Source organism: Protopterus annectens, chromosome 4.part1 (genome assembly GCF_019279795.1).
Source record: "Protopterus annectens isolate FY-2018-M chromosome 4.part1, PAN1.0, whole genome shotgun sequence".
NCBI classification, from domain to species: Eukaryota; Metazoa; Chordata; order Ceratodontiformes; family Protopteridae; genus Protopterus; species Protopterus annectens.
The window spans coordinates 799,888,223-799,911,706 of record NC_056734.1 but is presented as its reverse complement, the minus strand read 5'-3'; the positions used below and the strand labels follow the sequence as shown (position 1 = coordinate 799,911,706).

Sequence of the window (23,484 nt, the reverse complement as noted above, 5' to 3'; positions counted from 1 at the left end):
TAAAAGTAAACCCTGGTGTCTAATGCAACACCCCCCTTCCCAAATCCCCCTACTGCTGTTGGTGCCTTTATAGCACTTTAAGACTAATTCCTGATGTCTAGTGGATCCCTCAACCACGTTTATGTCAGGGAGTTGAACATAATTGTTTGGCCATATTTGGTACCACAGCATGATGGGAATAGCCATGTTGATCTACACAACTGAGTGATTTCTTGAATTGCTTGGCTGTGTAGATGCCTTCCTGGAGGTTTCTAGGGGAGACAGCACATACATAATTAGGATATGCCTTCCTCCAGAATGGTTCATTAGCATTCAGCATAGCATGTGACAAGCCGTTCATGGTGCTGCATGTCTTCATGTTAGAGGACCATGCAGCAATGATTAAGGGAGGTTTCCAAATTGGAGGAATCTACACATCACGGTGCCTTCTTGAATCCTCCCCCCTCAATGTATATGCCATTACCCCAAGGAACTGCAGTATGTACTGAAATGAATTTCATGTAAAATACCCCTTTTCTTTACTGCTGTATGTTTGCTACATTACTAAAACTTGTACCAATCACAAAAAGAGTCCCACAGATATAAACCACGATCCACACGTTTATTGATACCAAAAAAGTTTATTCTAAAAATTAAACCTCCGAACCAAGTAATAGTAGTTGAGCGCTTTCATGTATATAGATACACTTCTTCAGAACAATTTTAAAAAACTTCAACACTTGTTTAAATAGTAAAAAAAAAACGCCAAAACTAAACAATTAGTAATGATACTCCCTTCACTTTTAAAGCAACAGTACTTTAGTTATCTGAAATAAGAATTGTACTGTTGAACCTAGGTTCATCAATACTACCAAGCATACAACCAAAAAGTCAAAATTAAACTACATAAAAAAATAATAATAAAATTCCTGTGTGTTACCAATTGTTAATAAAAACACACTGTCTAGTCAAAGTAGTATCATTTAGTATCATTACTAATTGTTTAGTTTTGGCGTTTTTTTTTACTATTTAAACAAGTGTTGAAGTTTTTTAAAATTGTTCTGAAGAAGTGTATCTATATACATGAAAGCGCTCAACTACTATTACTTGGTTCGGAGGTTTAATTTTTAGAATAAACTTTTTTGGTATCAGTAAACGTGTGGATCGTGGTTTATATCTGTGGGACTCTTTTTGTGATTGGTACAAGTTGTTGTTGTACCCACAGATACGATTTGGATACTGTCATTTGGTTTTAGCCATGGATTCCACCAACGAAGGTTTCGTTGAATTCTCCCCTGTCCGGAGGGACGAAATGGACAAGGTTCATTCTGAACTTGCCATATTAAAGGGGGAAATAACGCGGTTGATCGAGCTGTTGACACCGCCAACTAAACAGACACCAGGAACGACCAATCGGGTCCAACAGGAAGTGACAACGCCTTTACGTACCAACCCGGTACGTTTACTCTCTGACAGTGGTAGTACGGATGAGATTCCGAACGGGCAGCAGCCTGTTGAGTCTTCCAATTCGTTTGGGGTAGGATCCGGCAGTAATGGGGGATTTTTAAACCTCAATAGCGGGTCGCTTAACCGCCTGGATGACATTTATCTTATTTCGGGCGCAAAACCGAAACGCGCTCCACCTAAAAGGACTTATTCAGTTAAAGATGGACATCATGCAGGAACTTTTGAAGCTTTGCAAGGTACAGTCAAAACAGCAGTGCCTAATGTTTGTGAACACAACGCTTTTAATTATAAAGACAGTTTGGACAAACTTTTGAACATTCCTTATGAGTTTAGTTGTGCTAGTAAGAATGTTAACTCACACAATACAAACGACAAGGTTTATTCTACTTTGAAAAATAGGATTTTTGATCTGGGCAATAAGCTTAACAAAATTAAGAATTTGCAAGTTGATAATATGTACCTTCGTAAATGCATTGAATGTAATATTATTCCCATGGGTCTTCGCTTTTTTAAACAACCCATTGGGATAGATTTGAATTCTGAAAATGTTAAAAAATGTGAAGACATGTTTAGTAGCTTTGGTAAACAATTTATTGAATTTATATTATCATGTAACGACCACAAGTTAAGTGTTTTACTTGAAGAAGTGGATAAGATGAGTCAAGCCATTACCAGTGATTTGATATTTCCCCAGTGGGAAAAATTGTATGAAAAACAGTTTCAATATGCTGAAAGTACTGGCAGGAAAAGTTTTGACAGGAAATGTAAAAAATTTTCTAGGGATTTAAAACAATACGAAAATGGAACAGTTTACAAATGGAACAGGGACTTTTTAGGGTCCAATGGTGCTTTGTACAATGGTAATATTCATAATGGTTTTAACAATGATGCTAAGGTTAATGATTTTTCCAGTGGTGAAGTGGTGGGTGATTTTTTACATCGGGGGGGGGGGGTTACAGAAGGCAAGAGGCTGGCAAGAAACAGGACATGTACAAACGTTGGTATCATCACAGGGATCAATAGGAAATGATTCAGGACAGGACAATGCCAGTCACCCCTTGACCGAAATTAACCATATTGTTAATATTTTAGGGGATACAAAAGTGTATAACTACACTTCTTTTCCGGTTATTAAGGAATATTTTTCTGTATTCAACAAAGGGATGAAATACATACCCAGGAAACCTTTTGATTTGGTTGATACATTGGTCGAATTTAAATTATTCCTTAGGAAACTAAACCTGGGAATATTTTTTCACGACCAGTCGGGTAAAGTTGAGGTTGATAACAAACTCAAGAAGAAAAGTTCATTCACACCACCTATACACAAAACTTTAGCATCCTTTGAAAATGTAGTTACCAAACAATTGTACGCCCTATTTAACAGTACGGGTAGCTATCCATCCACGGACAAACAGGATATAGTAATGGACAAAATTTTGGACACTTTATGTGAAAACAATATTAGGATTATGTCAGCAGACAAGGGGGGTGGCATCGTCTTGTTTGACCAAAATGTTTATGCAGCCAAGATTTTTGACATATTAAATAACCCCTCCCAATATGAGGTTTCCAGCCTCAATCAGATCAATATAGCCCACCACAGAATTGATCTTTTTTTGGAAGAATACTTACTGGATGAAAGAATTGATGAAGATCTATACAAGTTTTTGAAAGTTGATTTTCCTGAATTAGCTACCATATTTGGAATTCCGAAGGTCCACAAAGACGTGTTCAATCTGCCTTTTAGACCTATTATTGCCGGTAGTCACAGCAAAACCTTCAAATTTGGAAGAGTTGTTGACTGTTGGCTTAAACATGTAGTGGAAGGGTCAAAACACATAATTAAAGACTCCTGGGAATTCCTGGGCATTTTTTCAAAGGATTTGTGGAGTTCTGATTTGATTTTCGTAACAATTGACATCAAAGACCTTTTTTCGTGTATTCCCAAGGAAGATGGGTTACGTAGATTTACAACCTGTTTGAGAAAACACAGTGGATTCAACTGGGAAAAGATTCAGCTTACAACTGAATTTATTGAAATTATTCTTGAGAACAACTACATTTATTATGAGGGTGAGTACTACCGACAGATTTCGGGTGTGGCTATGGGAGCATCTTGTGCCCCTATCTATGCCAATCTTGTGCTCTTGGACTGGGAAGAAGAATTTGTCTTAGACACTGATTGGATGAAATACATCACTTGTTACATCTGTTATTCGGACGATTTATTTATACTGTGGATGGGGGACACTCCTGAACTTTCCAAGTTTATTGAATACATCAACCAGACTACAACTTATTTAGAATTCGTACATCAATACAATAGGGTTGGTATCAATTATCTTGATGTTTTCCTATACAGTGATGGTACATCGTTCCAATCCAAGATTTATAGGAAAGATACATTTAGTAATGGGTATCTTGATTTCAGTAGTAGCCATCCTTATTTCCAGAAACGCAGTATATTAAAGGGGCAATGTATCCGGGCTGCAAGAATGACATCAGGAAAAAAGGAAATGGAGTGTGAATTGGAATTTATTGGGAAGATTTTTAAGGATAAAGGGTATCCAACACACTTGATAGAGGATGTGACCCAGTATGTAGCACAAGAATGGGGTAAGAAGTATCCACCACTTTTAGGGATAGGATTAACCCCAGTTTGTCACAACAACATGCCCAATGATTATGATAATTCAGAGGATAGAACAGACAAAAACACTAGGGAAGGTCATTTTTCCAAGTCATGTATTCTGAAATATGGTAAACATGCTGGTAAAGTTAAAGACATTATCACTGCAAACTGGAACATCATTACCAGTGATGAGTGTATCAAAGAATACATTAGTGACAAACCCACATTTGTGTACAAAATGGGGTTCAACATCAAAAAGTTAATAGAGTTGAAGTCTAACAGGCAATTTCTTCACACCAAAAAAAGGTGTAGGGGGACCAAAAAATGTGGGCACTGCTCTCAATGTTCTTTTATTTTTGAGGAAGAGTGTATCACTCTAGCAAATGTGAATAAGAACAAAATTTGGTTTGCTAATGGGAATTGTCAGTCTAAACACTTGGTATATTTAGCAATTTGTTGTTCCTGTCCCTGTTTTTATGTCGGGAAAACCGACAGGTTTCTTAAAAACAGAATATATGATCATTTATATTGTATGAGGAAAAATGACGAAAACAATGCTTTATTCCGACACATTGTCAATAGTAGCAACTGTGAGAAATTTAAGTTTGCTATTTTGGAAATTGTGAAGGTGAACCCTAGAGGAGGTGATACAAAGAGTATTGTGGGCGAGAAGGAAATCAAATGGCAACTTAAATTAAATGCTGCTTGTTTTCCAGGTCTTAATGAGATGATTCCCACTAAGCCTCTCATAAGAAATTGTTAATTTTTAATACAAGGTACATTGCTTTAAAACATACACAGCATGTTAGTGATTTCATACAATATTTTTCAGTGGTCGATTCGTGTATTAACTGTTTACAAGCAGTTTTTTAGCAACATACAATAATTGTATTTCTAGAATTGTTTTTTTATGATGATCATTTACATGTTTTTTACATTAGTATTAATTATGACAAAATACTTGAATGTACATTTTTTTGTAGGATGGTTATGTAATGCAGTTTTGCACAGTTATCTTATGGATTTTTGACTAGACAGTGTGTTTTTATTAACAATTGGTAACACACAGGAATTTTATTATTATTTTTTTATGTAGTTTAATTTTGACTTTTTGGTTGTATGCTTGGTAGTATTGATGAACCTAGGTTCAACAGTACAATTCTTATTTCAGATAACTAAAGTACTGTTGCTTTAAAAGTGAAGGGAGTATCATTACTAATTGTTTAGTTTTGGCGTTTTTTTTTACTATTTAAACAAGTGTTGAGAAGTTTTTTAAAATTGTTCTGAAGAAGTGTATCTATATACATGAAAGCGCTCAACTACTATTACTTGGTTCGGAGGTTTAATTTTTAGAATAAACTTTTTTGGTATTAATAAACGTGTGGATCGTGGTTTATATCTGTGGGACTCTTTTTGTGATTGGTACAAGTTGTTGTTGTACCCACAGATACGATTTGGATACATTACTAAAACCTTAACAGCAGAATGGATTTGAGTAATGGCCACAGAGGTGTTCGCTTCATGCACTAGAAGTGGCAAGACATGAGGTTAATCATGGTCAGTCAAGGCCAAAGCCCTCTGTGAGGTTTAAACAGCTTGGCTTACTTTCATTGTCAAACAATGGAAGGGAGTATTGTGGTATAAAGCAATATGAGGTAAAATGACTGATAAACTGCATGGATCTGTCTTCTGCATCACATTTGCAGACTATGAAGCAGGCTAATAGCAGCTTCAGAAAAAAGCACAGTGCTTTTCAGAACAGGCTGTGTTGATTTGGTATGATCTACAAAACAAGCCACATAAAAATTAGAGTATTTGTACTTTCCAGATTTATGACATTTGGTAAATTCTAATGTATGCAGCTTACCTTTGGGTCTATATCATGTTGTCAAACTCTTAAAAGTTTGAACGTTTCAACAGAGATCTCCATATAGTGTGGAATGGGAAGATTTCACTTTTCTGCACTGTAGTGCAATCTCAGAGTTGGTGTATTTAAAGAGCAGGGGGGTGTGGGGGGTGCAGGGGGGCTTGCCCCCTTCTTAAACTGTTCAGGTAGGTTTTCCCTTTGGTTTATTTTTTTGTATTACATTTTTGAACTTTTAAAAGTTCGATCATATGGTGCCAACCATATGATGTTCGAACTTTTAAAAGTTTGAATATGGAATATAGATGCTTACCTTCTGCCCAGTAGTACTGCTATGTATATATTTCACAAAATGTTAGTGGTGAATGAGGTGACAAGACTGTACCACTTAAACTGGACATCTAATAATGTATTATTACTATGGAAAATTACATAACATTCTCATCACTGTATTATTAAATGTGTAAAATGCCCTTCTGCAAGTGAAGAAACTTAAACTTTTAATTATTTTTTGGTGCCATTACATTTAATTTTATCTGAAGTTGACTGGAGAGAAAGTACAACAGTTCAAGGACTTACTCAGGGCTCTAGCACCCCAAGAAGAGGAGAAAATAGGTGGAGTTGAAGAAGAATAGGTTTATAGATTCATAGGTGTGTACTAGGCTAATGGCCCTGGAGCCTTTACAAGCCTAGCCCATAGGATTACTCTGGCATCATGCCACCCGACCTTAGTTCCTAGAGGTTGCTGTCAACCTGTGTTCCCAGATCTCTCAAACTACTATAAAAACATATTTAAGAAATGCATATATAACAAATGTGTATGAGTGTAAAGACACAATAAAAACTCATAAAAAACACTTATAAAACTCATGTATGCATACTTTTAGACCAGTGCATTCATACAAAGATAAAAAAAAACACATACAAACAAACATTTCTCTCTGTATGTATTTGTTTTTTTATCATTGTATGAATGCACTGGTCTAAAAGTATGCAAACATGAGTTTTTATAGTAGTTTGAGATTGTGCATGTGCATAGCGTTGATAGGTTTTCAGGGGTTATTAACAAGTTAATTTATTTAATTGAATCAATTGAATCAATTAAGTTAATGGGCTGATTCAAATCTTTGTATAAAGTATAGAGTACTGTGATGCATGGTTGTAAAAGGTCTGATGAAGTGGTGTGAGCAGCACCACAAAAGCACTTACCTACAATAAGGAAGTTTTCATCGTTTGACATAGAACTCTGTATTTCTTGGCAAACAATAGTGACTTCTTTGGCTGAGGTTTGGATCGCTAGCTGTTTTTCTGTGGTTTAGAAACAATTAGTAATTAAGTTACAGTTGTAAAATAAGACTGGAGGAAAGCTCTATTACACAGAATGCAATCAGTAATTGAGTTACACTGGTAAAATAAGGCAGTGCAATATTCAATGTGTATTTACAGAAGAAAATAAATTGGTCAATAGAACTATAAATTATTTAAGCATAAAAACAACATGTAGACGAAGATGAAGCATTCAAACAATTAGGTAATAAAAGTCGAACATTATAAGGAAAAGAAAAAAAAAGATTATCTGAAAATAAAATAGGTAACATGTCATTAGAGGTCATTTGCAGAGATTCTTAAAAATGAGAGGAGACATCAATACAGCCAAGTAATGGCTTTATACAATATGTATAAGCTGAACATGGATTGTATGAGTTCCCATAAGGAACACTTGAAGTAAAAGTTCATGAAAGGAGAGAGAGAAAGTAAGGGAGGCAGCTGGGTAGAGGTTGATAGATCAAGAATACAAAGACATAACATGGTAATAAGGTAAAGAAGGAAAGAAGGTGTAGCTTAGCTTAGTGCAGGAGCCAAGCCAGGTGTTGGTTAGGTGTCCCTTAAGTTAAGAAGTAGTCTGAATTTGGGTGTGTTAGTACTATTAAGTATAATCTGAGGCATAGAGTTCCAGGACTTTCATATTTTGTTGGAGAATGGTGAATCCCCATGCCTATTATTGGATTTAGTTACTTTCAGTAGGAGTTTGTTGGAGGATTGTAGGGTTCGACAGTTAGAGCAGGAACTAAGTCCTTGAGTGCTCGGCAGTTATCAGGATGATGAAGGATGGAGTGAGTGAAAGTTAGTTGGTTAAAGGATAGAAGATTAGGTAGTTCCATCCATTTTAATTGGTGCAGTGCTGAGCAGTGATGTGATCTGTAGGGAAGGTTTGAAGCAAATCTGGCAATTTTACTATAGCAGTATTCTAGTTTGCTAAGGTCTGTTTTTCTGGGATTAGTGAATATTGGTGAGGTGTATAAGAGGGTGGAAAATAGGTATGTTCTGGAGATGGACTGTCTGGTGGTATCAGTCAGGAATGGCTTGAGTCTGTAGAGTAGGGCCTAACTTAATGTGGACCCGTGTTTGTCAAATTTAAGACTGTTGTCAATCGTGACCACAAGGAGCTTGGTGTGATCGACAGGTTTGATTACAGTTTTATTGGAAGAGTAGATGGTGAAAGGGGGAAGGTGATCTGGTGTTTTGCTACTGGTGAAGAGCATGAGTTTTATCTTATTTGGGTTGAGTAGAAGCTGAGAGTCCTAAAGGTATTTTTGATGTCTAGGAAAGATTGTTGTTTTTTTTTGAATGAATTGTGGTAGGGTGGGAGCTGAGCATATGAGGGAGGAGTTGTCTGCGCATTGAACAATGAGAACAATGAGAATGAGTTTATTTTGATAATGTGTGGCTAATTATTCAATTGTTCTGCTTTGTTTAGTAACTGGTTATTCTTAAATCCTTTCCTAATTAATTTCACACCCAGTAAAACAGAAAAAGAAATAAAAAGAATAGACATACAGAAAAGAAAGGCAGATTCCACCTAGGAAGTAGCCTAGCCTTAAACAGAGCTGAAAAAACTAAGTACTGTGATATTGCATTGCATTAGTTCTCAGCCTCCCTTCTTCCTAATATGAAACATTACCTCTCTCAGTGTAGAAATAATAAGCAAAATGTGGAATACAAAGTGTTCAGCTAGGAATCTCGTGTCATGGTTACTAACTGTATCTTCATATATGCAGAATGTTTTTGATGAATTAGTATGATTCATTATTATTTACAATGGATATTTGTTCAAAAATTCTTAACAAAGAATGCATGAGAGACCTTCACAATGTGGAACTTGAAATATACAAAATGAGGAAGGTTCCTCCTAATGTGGTAGAGGTAGGATGTATGAATAAGGCTACATGCTGCACACCTGTGTGACCACATTTCTTAATTATTCATTCAGGACAGTTCTAAACTAAAATTGGTGTAATGCGCTCATAGGAAACTATATGCATTAGCATCAGATCTCTGTCTTCTGAATGCCAAAAATGGATATTTGTGGCCTTTGGTTTGGATTAAACACTTATTTATAGAGCTCTTATTCTTTCATTTCTGCCCTTATGTTGTTGTCTTTATAATGATCAAATCAGCATGCTAAATTCCACTTTATTTATTTAGATTTTATTTATTTTACTGACTCAGTTACCCTTACTAAGTAGAACCTGTTTACAGAAGAGACCAATGGATAAAGGCTTTAGATACAATATATCAGCTACAGCTACAATACAGTCTTTAAAAAAAAAAAGCTCATGCTAGATGTTGTATATGGTGTAAACCTTGCATGTTGAGAAGATAGCAGTACTTTGAGTTATTTGATCTCTTTACATGTTTACTGAAGCTGCTTGTTTAAAAAATAATCATATGGCTGTGTGAGTTCATGGACTTGGTTTTGATGATTGAAAGGGTATGGGTCTTAATGATAAAAATGTACCACATAAATCATCTTTACAGACTCTATGAAAGACAACAAGGTTACATGAAAATGGTAGGAGTTTTAGGTATGACATTTCAATTCATACTCTTGCAGAACTGAGTAGACTATGATAACTAAAACACATTGTAGTCAGCTTATAAATACAAAAAATATATATAAACATGCTGAATCATAACAATAAAAATGTAGAAAGGCAAAGATCTTATTAGGCGTTTAAACAGTGGAACCAACATAGATGTCTCAACTGATGTTATTTAACTAAGCACGCAGTACGTTATCCTTCTTGAGGCTGAAGAGTGTTGTTGAATAGGAGTTGTTGGCTAAGCCTGTAATGCTCTATAGACTGCTTGACCAGTATTTATCTATGAACCTAGAAGCTTCACTATATTCCTTGGTGACTTGACATTCCATTTCCGGATAAATATATGGTTTGCTCATTATACTCTTTTGCTTTGTCTATTATTGCTACTACAACTTATATAATATACGGACATGGAAGGCATTGTCATGCAGTGCACAGTTTAGCAATCTATATTTCCTCCTATTCAAAGAAATTCAGTTTCCCCTTGACCTCATTTTTCCCTCTCTAGGGCCTGTTGAAGAAGCTACAAGTCTTGTAACATTTTAGTAGGATGAAAACTTTTCAGACCATCTGTTTATTTGATTACAATTATATTATTTTAACAATGGACATCTGTAGTTGTCACAATAGCCAGATACAAGCCCATATCAGAACTTTAAGAGAAGTCCACTACTTAAAATGCAAGGATTCCAACCGCGTTCATGATTTTTACCCTTTGTAAGGCCTCTCACTAAGCCAAATCCCTATCCAGTTCACTATAAAGTGATTCACATCTGTCTTTGAGAAACCATCAGTTAGCTTTGCATATCTGACTATTTCAAGCTGTTTGCTAAAGCTGATGTAGGGAGCACTTGGATGCCTTCATCCACAATACCTCTTGGTGGCTGAAAAAAACAGTAAATGGTTATATGAAAGATCAGCCCTCCTTAGTACAGAAATTGGACATATCTTGAACCTGAAAATTATTTGGGTGCTTCAACCCAACTGCTTTATAAAACATTTGAGAAAAATTAGCAACTAATACAGCAGCTTATTATAAATAAAACACTGCATAAAATTATTGTAATAAAAGTACCTTATGCAATAAAGCATTATACAAAACTAAAAGACTAAACTAGATATTTATACCGGAAGTCTTGTTTCAGCATTATATGTGCCATTCAGAACTTGCAGTACTTAAGAGACATCCAAAAACATAATTGTGTCCCACAGCCCCGCAAATGCAAAAGCTGGGAGTTTCACAGATCCATTGCTTAATGGAAAAATAGCATCAGTCATTTTAGGAAACTACCAGAATCTCCTCTCACTGACTGAAACAGAGTATCAGAGTGGATGGCATCAAAAACTCCTTTAAGTAGAGAGGACTCTGGGCATGTAAGTCTCTACATCTAACAACCAAGATCTTAAAAACTGAGCCATAAGTAGCAGTCATTGCAGCTTTCATAGTACAGGTGTGAAATGATCATATCAAGGAATACTCATCACAGTAGAAGTATGAAATGCTCAAAGCAGGAAGTACTCATCACATTACAAGTATGAAACAGTCAGATCAGGAAGTACTCATCACAGTACAAGTATGAAACAGTCTTATCAGAAAGTACTTATCACAGTACAAGTATAAAATGGTCTGATCAGCAGATACTCATCTCAGTACAAGTATGAAATAGTCAGATCAGTAAGTACTCATCACAGTACAAGTATGAAACAGTCATATCAGGAAGCACTCATCACAGTACAAATATAAAATAGTCCGATCAGCAAATACTCATCACAGTACAAGTATGAAACAGTTATATCAGGAAGCACTCGTCACAGTACAAGTGTGAAACAGTCTTATCAGAAAGTACTTATCACACAGTACAAGTATGAAATGGCCTGATCAGCAAGTACTCATCTCAGTACAAGTATGAAAAGGCAGATCAAGAATAACTTATCACAGTACAAGTATGAAGCAGTCAGATCAGAAAGTACTCATCGCAGTACAAGTATGAAATGGTCAAATACTCATCACAGTACAAATATAAAATGGTCATATCAGGAAATACTCATCACAATACAAGTATGAAACAGTCATATCAGCAAGTACTCATCATAGTACAAATATGAAATCTTCAGAATAGGAATTACTCATCAAGAGTACAAGTATTGAAACAGCCTTATCAGAAAGTACTTATCGCAGTACAAGTATGAAATGGTCAAATCAGGAAATACTCATCACAGTACAAGTATGAAATGCTCATGTCAGGAAGTACTCATTACAGTACAAGTATGAAGTGCTCATATCAGGAAGTACTCATCATAGTACACATATGAAATTGTCAGATCATGAAGTACTCATCACAGTACAAGTATGAAGTGATCAGATCAGGAAGTACTCATAGTACAAGTATCGAAGCGTCATATTAGGAAGCACTCATCACAGTACAAGTATGAAACAGTCTTATCAGAAAGTACTTATTGCAATACAAGTATGAAATGGTCAGATCAGGAAATACTCATCTCACTACAAGTATGAAATGGTTAGATCAGAAATAGTCATTGTTAGCCTACCTGTAACATTTGTAACTGGTCTATGTATGCAAGATCAGTGCAACACATCTCCAAGTTTAACATTTCTTAGTCATGCCACAATGAATGAATCATTGCTTAACGTTCAAACTGTGCTATCAAGTACTTCTGATAAACTTTTGAAGATCAAAATTTGACGTCTTCCTTTAACATGATTTTTTTTTTTTTTTTTTTTTAAGAAAAACTCCTAAAGTGAGATGTAAATTTCAACTTAATTTCCTAATTGATTATTAAAGGAGACAACTTAAAGAATCAGGGCTAGATTGATGGTGACATGCTACAGCATTGACTGCTTTGTGCTGGTCAAGGGATACTTTTCAGTTACACACCAGGCCACTGATACAAAGACGATGCATGAATGTAGAGCACAGACATAGAACAAAATGCTGCAAATTTAATCAAGTTAATAGTGCAGTGAGGTGATAGAATACAAAATACGGATAAATTAAATTAATAAGCAGCAATATATTGTAAAGCACATATAGGCACAAGTATTTGAAACCAGAAGATTTGACACTTATTATAACATAGTTGATGTGTTGTAACCAGGAAGATTCTGAGCACCTAGTGTCACTAGCTGATTAATAAATGGATTCCACATTTTAATGTCATAAATGAAAAACAGTTAATCGCAGATGTCATTACTTTGCAAGAAGGATTTAGCTAAAGACAAGTGACTTATGCAGCAGAATGACTAATAAATCACAATATTATTGTTTATTTCTGAAACATTTTTAATAGCAGGAATCATTTTCTCCATGAGCTTTTACCTGAATAAAACATAGATTAGGTAAAATTTGAAAGTTTTGGCATTTTACTTCAGGAGACAAAAGAAATTTTTGAGACAGCTTTTTAAAGTAGATAGGCTCAAGCTAGTCAGTTTACAGTAGCCACTCTCTTGTTCAAGATGTTTGTTTAACGTGGATGCATGTGCACTTTTTTTGGTGGGTATAGGAATAGCTGAATATTAATCACTTGAAAGTTAAGTTTCAAGGTAGCAGAGTTGCTCTGGCTATAACTTAGAACTACTTGGCCATAGACAATGTAAAGCTGTAGTGTTATCTTTAATGTCTGAGAAAATAACTAACTTATTTTAATTTCAACACTTTCTTAAATGTTAATGTAGGAGTTGTGGGCTATAACTGGAAAAGCATAGCTACATTTATATATTGTATGTATTTATTTAATAGTTTGTTACCTGGGTGGCTGGACTGGTCCAGAGACCCTTTTGTTCCATGATCCCTGCAATTGGCAAGAAGCAAATGCAAAGATATGCAAAAGAGGCATTAACAATACAAAGAATATGCTATAAAGTTTTAAACAATATGATGGAACACAGAGTGTAAGAATTGTAGACTGTATAAGACTACAAGCACAATACATTACAGTCCTATTAATCAGGTTCTACAAGTGGAGTATAGAATATAAGCCAGAGAGATTTTGACTGATGTGCAGTAATACATGCATTGTATGTCTGACATGTACACTTGTTATTAATGGTATATACATCTGCTTCCTGTATCCAACAAGTGCAAAGTACATATATCTGGAATAGTGTGGCACAACCTCACATCTAGAGGTTGTAGGTAACATCACTACAGCTAACTCTTGGCACAGCTGCAGACTGTAATACTGCAAGAAAAACTTTCAGCTTTCTTACAGAAGCAGAATGCAGCTCAGCTATTTAAGTTTATACAGGTTCTCTTGCTGAGGGTGGACAGCTAAAGCACATACATTATGCCATGGAGCCCTATAAGTTTAGTAATCATGGTTTACAGGTGTTGCCTTAAAACATGATAAGTAAACCTACAGACCTCCAATAATGTCCATGATTTTATCAGAGCAGCTTCAGAGACGGGCATGAACATACCTCTCAAACTGTTTGCTTAAGAAGTCTGTAGAAATTCAAAGGTAGTGGGTAAGATACATTGTGTATACAGACACCTAAAGTTAGTAGAACGGCAGGTGTTGCATCAATTCTGCATCTTCTGAGTCATAAGAATATGAAACTCCAACACCCACCATTATTGATGTACCATAATCCTCAGTGGTTTATCACAAAAATGAAAACCATTATTTAAAGCAGTGCAAAATCTATGGGGCAAAATTAGGGAAGTTCTGCAACAGTGGAGACCATGCAGACGTATGGGTGCTGACCAATGTCTAGCTACAGTTAAAAAGTAAAAAAGGCTGCAGCTGTGCAGGGAGTGAGTTGTGATGATGTTACACCTGACCATTAGGTGTACAATCTTGCCTCAGTATTCCCATACATCTGCAGCCAAGATTTTAATGCTAGCACTATTTTAAAATGCAGATGTTAAGTTGTCAATCTCGCCTTCATTCTTGCTGGATGGGTTTGGAGCTGATCCTCGGCTCCGACTCGGCCACTTACTAAAGCTCGAGAGCTAATTTTACCGGCTTGAGGCAACCCTATATCCCATAATGCTAGGCAATAACTCCCCAGATCTTGTTTGCCGCTTTCGCTTGCGAGGTGTGTTTTTTTACCAGCTCCTGGTAAGTCTTACATATTGATAGTTCAGTCACCCTTTTTTGAGTTAATTTATAGTTATTTCTTTCTTAGTGAGTAACTACCCTTAACTTTATTACTTTTTATATACCTTCCCTCTTTATTCCTTATATCCCACCCTTCCACTTAGGTTAGGCCTTAAGCCTGCCCCTTTCCTATTTTTTCTTAGGGATCCTGTCAGTGTTTGGGTGTGTCAGTATCCCTATTAACAATTTATTGTTAATTTATAATTTAAAAGTGTGTGTGTGTGTGTGTGTGTGTGTGTTTGTTGTTTTTGTTACTTTTGGGAACCCTCGGCACTGTTATGTCGAAGGAACCTAAAGAAGTTAAGGTCTCAGGCTTTAAGAAGTGTGACTCGTGCTGTCAGAAAATGTCTCTGACAGACGGTTACACTTCTTGTGTTTACTGCCTGGGACCGCTGCACCTGCAGGACTCTTGTTCAGTATATCATGCATTCAGTCCAAGAGTCCTGCAGGAGCACAGGAACAAACTTATACTGAGGGGCTTGTTAAAGCCCGAGGGCTCCCCAACTAAGTCTGCATTGGGGAGGCCCTCGAAACCAGCAAAACCGTTGGCTCCAACTACTAAGCCTTCGGCTGCTGGCTCCTTGTCTGTGCCTAGATCGGCTCCGGCTGGAGCCGATCCTTTTGAGTCACAGATTCCGGTCTCGGCACCACTCGGTGCCGATACCTCTGAGCCCATGCTTTCACTGTCGGCTCCGGCTGGAGCCGACGTGCCCTCAGCTCTGTTGGCTCAATCTAAGAAGAGGTCAAGATCCCCTTCATTAGAGGCCATCCATTTGGCTCCGAGATCTCCCTTGCTCTCGGAGCAGAACCATAGGAGCCAATCTTCTCGGTCGTCCAGACTTTCAGATCACGACCTTGAGAGAGTGGTAAGTAGGCTGTTAAAGTCTCAGGCATTGGCCCAGATGATCTGTAGCCCATCTCGTCAGATGGTAGCTATTACGACTCCACCTAAATTTCCTCCTTCGACTCTCCCTCAGAGTTCAGAGCCGGAGCTCCTCGAAGCCGTGACTGTTGTGGCGTCGGAGCCGATACCTCCCCTTTCGGCTCCTTCGTCTTCCACTCCGATCTCCTCCTTGATACCTTCATTGGATGGATCCGGGCACCTGATCTCTCTCATCGGCTCCGAGGGGGCAAGTGGCATCGGACCATTGTCCAACCCCGTTCTCCCTCTCAGAGCATCGGCGCTGGTGAGCTCTGCCCCGACATTGGCTTTGGAGCCTTCCCTGTCGGTGCGGCCTGGGGTTCCTACCTCTTCGGAGCGGGGGCCCTCTGGCCTTTCTGATAGGGGAGCCTTCGAGGTGATGAGGAGCATACTAGCCCCAGGGCATAGTCAATGGTCAGCTCCATCAGCTCCTCCCACTACAGTGCCTGCTGATGTCTCTTCCCACTCTCTTGCTCACAGACCCAGAGATCCAACACCTCAGGTTTCCCCACTGGGAATTTCTTCCTCTTCTGAGGCTTCTCCTGACCTGTCAGTGGAGCCTCCACATAAGAGGACATGTAAGAGGAAGCATGTGGACTCCCCTGAGTCCATTACATCTGACACCGACTTGGATGAGTAGGAGGGATCCACAAAGTCCCCCTCTGAGGTTGTCTCTTTCTCAGACATCCTAGAAATCCTGAAGCAGAGGGGGAACTGGTCTTCCCTTAATCCTTCCGAGGACGAGTCGGTGTACCTGGAGGCATTTGGTTCTCGACCCTCCACCTCCTGGGTGTCTCTGCCATTCGACCCCCTTATGGAAGTGGTGGCTCAGAAGGCGTGGTCGGCCCCGCACCCCTTGGAGGCCATCAAAATTCATCCCAGCACCAGTTGTCAAGCAATTCCTAACAAAAGGTGTACTGGCGGATGCCATGGTGGTGGCTGCAGCCACCAAGAAGAAACTAGCTGATCCTTCAGTACCTATCCGTCCTCCTAATAAGGATTCTATGACCATGGATAGGTACGGTAAAAGGATGTTTTCTTCAGCGACCTTTGCCATGCGGTCGCTGAATTATTTGTGTCACTTCACCCGCCTTCAGAGAGATATTCTCAAAGAGTTGGGAGAAGTCTTACAGGATCCATCAGCTGCTGGGTCCCAGGATAAAATAAACTCACAGCTTGGAACCCTGAACTCGATTGTTAACTCCTCCATGCGTCTAATTTCATACGCAGCCGATGGAGCGAGTAGGGCCGCAGGCACAGGAGTTGCCTTAAGTCGTCATGCCTGGATGCGGCTGTGTAATTTCACGGATCCTTTCAAGGCGTCCTTCACAAATTCCCCATTTGATGGTTCGGCTTTGTTCAGACCTCAAGTGAAAGACACCTTGACCAGATGCGAACAAGATGGCAAGACTCTTTCTGCCGTAGGAGTCCGTTTCTCCACCCCTTCAAGACCATACCCTAAGGGTCAGAAAGGTGGGAAAATGTGGTTCCGCAAATCTCAAGGAGTCACGCCTGACGCAAGAGGTCAATTTACCCCCAGAGACAGAGGGGGTAACAACAACAGACACCACAATAGGGGCAGAGGGGGTCCGCAGAACCAGGGTAGCAGGGAGCCTCTCTCTGACAAACCGTTCCAGCATCCCTGAGATGTTGCCTGATTGTCCACCTTTGGAGGCAGTCGGGGGAAGATTGTCACTGTACCCAATAGCCTGGCTTTCCCTTACTTAAGACAAATGGGTACAGTCGATCATATCCGAGGGTTACAAAATTCCCTTTATCCAAACCCCAATTCAGCAAACGGGAACCCTTCCAGACATTCCACCCAGTCTAAGGGAACTAGCAGTATCAGAAATATCAAAGCTGCTAGCAAAAAGAGCCATCCAGCCAGTCCCAGCAGACTAACTAGGATCCGGAATCTACTCAAGGTTCTTTTTGGTACCGAAAAAGACAGGGGACTGGAGACCAATATTAGATCTCAGCAAACTAAAAAAATTTGTAAAGAGAACAAGATTCCAGATAGTCATGCTTCAGTCCATTCTGCCCTTTCTGGGCAAGGACAATTGGATGTGCTCAGTGGACCTTCAGGATGAGTACTATCACATCAAAATTCACAGGTGCTCCAGAAGGTTTCTCCGCTTTCGGCTGGGGGCCAGTCACTACCAATTCAGAGCCCTGTCCTTTGGTCTCACTACAGCCCCCAGAGTGTTCACCAAATTTATGGCAGCGGTTACGGCTCACTTGAGATGGCAAGGATTCCAGGTGTTTCCATATCTAGACGACTGGCTCCTCACTGCCACCACCAGGCATCAACTTCTCCAAGCCAGAACTTACACCATTCACATTTGCAGAGGGCTAGGAATCTCTATAAATTTTGAAAAGTCTGCCTTGTCGCCTTGTCAGTCTATTACCTTCATAGGCACCAACTTGAACACCATACAACTTTCAGCAAAGTTAACAGACCAAAGAGTCTTAGATATTCAAAATCATGTTCAGCTTCTTCTTCAGAGCGACAAAATTCAGGCCAGGTATGTCCTGAAAGTATTGGGTCTTATGGCAGCCGCCATAACACTTCTTCCCCTTGCGCATTTTCACATGCGTCTTCTTCAGTGGATGATGTTTACCCAATGGTCCTTTCAGCAACTTCTCATGCACCACAAGATCATGTTAACTCGAACTTGCAAAAGTCATCTGTCCTGATGGATATTGTCCCCTCAAGTCCATCAGGGCAGACCTTTTGTTCCACCTCCCCCGGTCGCCACGGTGACATCGGATGCCTCCCTGATCGGGTGGGGGGGGGGCATTTTCAGGGCAGGATGGTCCATGGCACTTGGCAACCTTTCGAGCGCCACCTGCACATAAATGTCCTAGAGATGAGAGCAGTGCTTTTAATGTTGCAAGCCCTCCACGACTCTCTTCCCCTAGGAACTATTGCAATTCAAACGGACAATATGTCCGTAGTGTGGTACATCAACAAGCAAGGCGGAACCAAGTCCTATCCCCTGTGTCGAGAGGCACTCAGACTTTGGCAATGGGCGATCTCCTCTCAGCGGTTTCTGATAGCAACGCATATCCTCAGGAAGTCAAACTTCATAGCGGACAGGTTGAGCAGAGCCATACTCATACCGCACGAGTGGTCTCTCAAACAATCTGTGGCGGAAGAGATTTTTCAGAAGTGGGGCCTTCCTTGCTGCGATCTTTTTGCTACACCCCAAAACAGCAAATGCTCCGACTTCTTCACCCTCTTCCCCCTTCCAGGCCATCCCCTCAGAGACGCTCTAGTCCAAGATTGGCCTTGGGGACTTCTGTATGCCTTTCCACCCTTTCCTCTAATCCCACAAGTAATTCAGAAAGCAACCGCCTTGAGAGCCAAGTTGATTCTCATTGCCCCTTATTGGCCTTGACAGATATGGTTTCCGTTCCTACATCGTTATCTCTTGGTACAGCCTTGGCATCTGGATCCAGCTCCAGATCTGTTGTCCCATCAGTCGGGGCAGCTGCACCAATCCCTACATTCTCTCAACCTCACTGCTTGGTTGCTCCACTTCCGTCTTTAGCTAGGCTTCCTATGATTTCTAATCCCATCTGGGATATCATAGTAGCTTCCCTTAAATCTTCCACCAGAAGGATTTACACTAGTAAATGGAAACGTTTCTCCTTCTGGGCAAAGACAAGGAATATAGATCCCTTTACTGCCCCAATTAATTCGGTCTTAGACTTCCTAGCCAAAATTTTTCATTCAGGGTCTTCTGCCTCTTCAGTAAAAGTTCAGTTGGCAGCCATATCAAATTTTCATATATGCTTATCGGACCACAACATCATGTCCCATAAGCTTTGCAAAGCTTTCCTTAAAGGTGTATTTTTATTTAAGCCTCCGATCAAAGACCCTCCACCTCAGTGGGATCTTAATTTAGTCTTAACATCCTTGATTCTTCCCCCCTTTGAACCTGCGGTCTCCTGTTCATTGAAATTTCTTTCCTGGAAGACACTCTTCCTAGTCGCCATTACTTCTGCTAGGAGAGTATCTGAGCTTCACGGCCTCTGCATTCGTCCTCCCTACTTAATCTTCCATAAAGACAGAGTTTCTCTAAGGACTAATCCATCCTTCTTACCCAAGGTGGCTTCGCAGACAAATTTAAATCAATCAATTGATCTCCCAGTTTTTTTCCCAAACTATACTAATAGAGTGGAGCAAAAGCTACATTATCTAGATGTTCACCGCCAGCTCTGATACTATTTGGATAGAACCAAACAAATAAGGAAGTCTGATCAACTGTTTTTATTGTATGCAGAAAATAAGAAAGGCCTTCTTGTATCTAAGGTAACCCTATCTAGGTGGCTGTCTTCTGTGATTACATCTATTTATCAACTCAGAGGCAGAGAATTAACTTCTAAGTCAAAAGCCCATTCAACTAGAGCACTAGCTACATCTACAGCCTTTCAAGCTAGACTACCAATAGACACTATCTGTGCGGCAGCCACATGGGCCTTTCCTCATACCTTTGTTTCGCATTATAAATCGGACATGGCCTCCAGGGACAGAGCAAAATTTGGTTCCACCGTTCTCAAGAGTCTGTTCCAATGAGCCACTCGGAGTGAAGGTGCTAGGGACGCAGTCCCATCCAGCAAGAATGAAGGCGAGATTGACAACTTAACATTGAGAAGTTATGTACCTACCATAACGTTCCATGTTAGTTGTCTTCTCTCGCCTTCTTTCTTGCGTCCCACCCACCATCCCCCTAGCCTGGACAGACCGAGAAGATCTTCCCTTCTTTGAAGGGTCCTTATATTTCCTTGTTTCACCATCTAGGTGTACTAGGATATATATATAGTGTAAATAATTATCTTGGAGGTTTTTATCCCTCTTTCTCCTCCTTCCAGTTGGAGGATTTTTGTTTTATTGGCCTATGCTAGGTGTTTCAGCTTTCAAACGAGATCTGGGGAGTTATTGCCTAGCATCATGGGATATAGGGTTGCCTCGAGCCGGTAAAATTAGCTCTCGAGCTTTAGTAAGTGGCCAAGTCAGAGCCAAGGATCAGCTCCAAACCCATCCAGCAAGAAAGAAGGCGAGAGAAGACAACTATCATGGAACGTTATGGTAGGTACATAACTTCTCATTAACATGTTTTACATTAACATATGAAACACTATGAAACTGGGTTTGATGTAGGTGCTCTTACATGTAAAACTGATATTGATTCCTATAAATTTTCTTTCTTCAGAGTTTAGAAGAATGCTCAACTTCTTGCTAACATTGGCATGTCTAAATAATAGGTCTATTGTAGATTCTCTACAGTGTTTAAATGAAAATGTCAGATAAAATCAAATAACCAAAAAATGTTTGCAACTGTACTTGGGAAATGAGGGTGTATAACAAATTGGTGTTTGTCTTTTGTAGTTTATAGGTGGTACCAGAATTAGAAGTAAAAAGCAGCAGTATTGGATTATAACAGGGACAATTAGAAACCTGGTATCCACAGTTCCATAGGGCCCATGGCCAGCTAACAAAATAATTTTATTTTAAAAAGTTTTGTTATAGTCAACAGTGTTATCTGCTAAACGTAATAGTTATTAAGGAAACATATTTATTTTTAGATTTAATTAAAAAGTGTGAAAAAGACTGACTCTATTATTATTTATTTGTGTATAGTTGTGGTGGCTACAGGTTGTACATGTATAGCATGCACAGGGGATGCTGTTGAGCTCTGCATGCTTTATTTGTTTGTTTGTTTATTTTTTTTAATAAATGTCTCATGTCAATCCTATGTTAAGTGCCACTGCTTTTGTTTTTTTGCCTTCCCATGGTTGATTGAGATAGTAATGAGCTGAAAGCCTGCAGATATTAAATAGTATAGTAAATAGCTGTGGACTAGCCATTTGAAAGAGCAGCAGTGGCTCATGACAACATTAGGTCAACATTTTTTAATTATCCTGGCATGTAGTTATCCAGCATTGAGGCCTGTAAGTGGAATACTGTTGTAAGCCTGCAGACAAAAAGGTCATGGGCAACATTACCTCAGTACACTCTGGCTGCAGATGTGTGTGTGTGTGTGTGTGTGTGTGTGTGTGTGCGTGTGCGTGTGTGTGTGTGTGTATGTGTGTGTGTGTGTGTGTGTGTGTGTGTGTGTGTGTGTGTGTGTGTGTGTGTGTGTGTGTGTGTGTGTGTGTGTGTGTGTGTGTGTGTGTGTGTGTGTGTGTGTGTGTGTGTGTGTGTGTGTGTGTGTGTGTGTGTGTTTATATGTGTGTGTGTGTGTGTGTGTGTGTGTGTGTGTGTATGTTTATGAGTCTACTTCAGTAGACTAAAATTCCATTTAATTGAATCTTACATAACCGAGACAACAACACTGAAATCTTATTTCAATGAACATTCACATCACCGGACTTTTAATCTGGGAAAAGAGGTAGTTGGCCAACATTAAAAACAAAACACACCAGAGCATGTCAAACCCACATAAGTGGGGGTCTTTAACCACTCCCAGCTAATTATACTAATTCTAAGATCACAATAAAGTGGATAAAGGCGCAAATTCCCCATGTTGGCCAACTGCCTCCTTTCACGGATTTCAATTCCATTGATGTGAACATTCATTGAAATAAGGTTTCTGTGTTGTCATTTCAGTTAAGTAAAGATATATATATATATATATATATATATATATATATATATATATATATATATATATATATATATATATACATACATATAGTTAGATTAAGGGATTTAGATACAGGTGTCCATTTTTAGCCATTGTTCAATATAGATAAAACATTTTAAAAGTATGCAGATTGATAAAAAAGCATAATGCAAGAAAAATTAGAAAACAGAGGACAGAAAAAATAATAATATATCTATATCTTTATAAATTGCAAACTCACAAAGTCCTTGTAAGTTAGACATAGAAGAATATAAGAAAAAAATTATATTCGTATAATCTTACACTGTATAATATTTTTTGTTGCATGTGTATCACTTCATACATGCTTTTCATTTTTATAGATTCATGAGTACTTACTAGGCTATTGATCATTGAGGGTCTTTTGAAACGGGTCCCTATTATTTTAGCGAATGCAATGAATTGTGAACACTGTTTAGTCGAATGTCATTATGCGAAATGGCAAAATAACAAAAGCTGGGAACAGTGATTTTTTTCCTAGGGGAAAAATCACTGGACCATTTTTGGGACTTTGCCATTTCCTCCACTGTGGTGTGAGCTCAGAGTTGGTATATTTAAGTAGGGGGTGTGTGAGGGGCACAGAATCTGAATGATTCCGATGAAGTCCACATTACTGTGGATGAAAGCGCTTAATCGACTGTGTTTTGCAATAAAGAAGTTTCAGCTTTAAGTGTGAGTGCTGCTTTATTCACCAGTGGAGTCCATTGACATATTGGTGTGATTGTGCTATACAGACTTTTCTTTTGTTGTTTTCATGCTATTTGTGGTGAATTAGTTAACAGAGAGAGTTTATGCAAGTGTTACAGAATATAAAAGAAAATGAGTTGCAAAATATGAGGAAAATGTAATATGTAAAGTATGAAGAAGTATAAAAACATGAAGAAGGGAAAAGAAGTGATAAACAAAGTATGATGGAAGGAAAAGAATATGAGAGTAAAATA

The 23,484-nt window shown here is 38.8% G+C and overlaps 1 protein-coding gene across 4 annotated transcripts in view; it reads right to left on the bottom strand.

Annotated features, from left to right (window-relative positions):
* The window catches only part of LOC122801062 (P2Y purinoceptor 14-like), a 123,680-nt gene that overhangs the window by 10,857 nt on the left and 89,339 nt on the right, over positions 1-23,484 (bottom strand). For 2 of the 4 annotated variants that reach the window (XM_044070551.1, XM_044070552.1), the window contains one exon: positions 7,155-7,253. The exons of the other annotated variants lie outside the window; for them this stretch is intronic. In XM_044070551.1, the coding sequence (XP_043926486.1) occupies positions 7,155-7,185 (31 nt within the window). In that variant the 5' untranslated portion in view covers positions 7,186-7,253. The remainder of the gene's footprint in view (positions 1-7,154; positions 7,254-23,484) is intronic. 4 annotated transcript variants of the gene reach the window in all.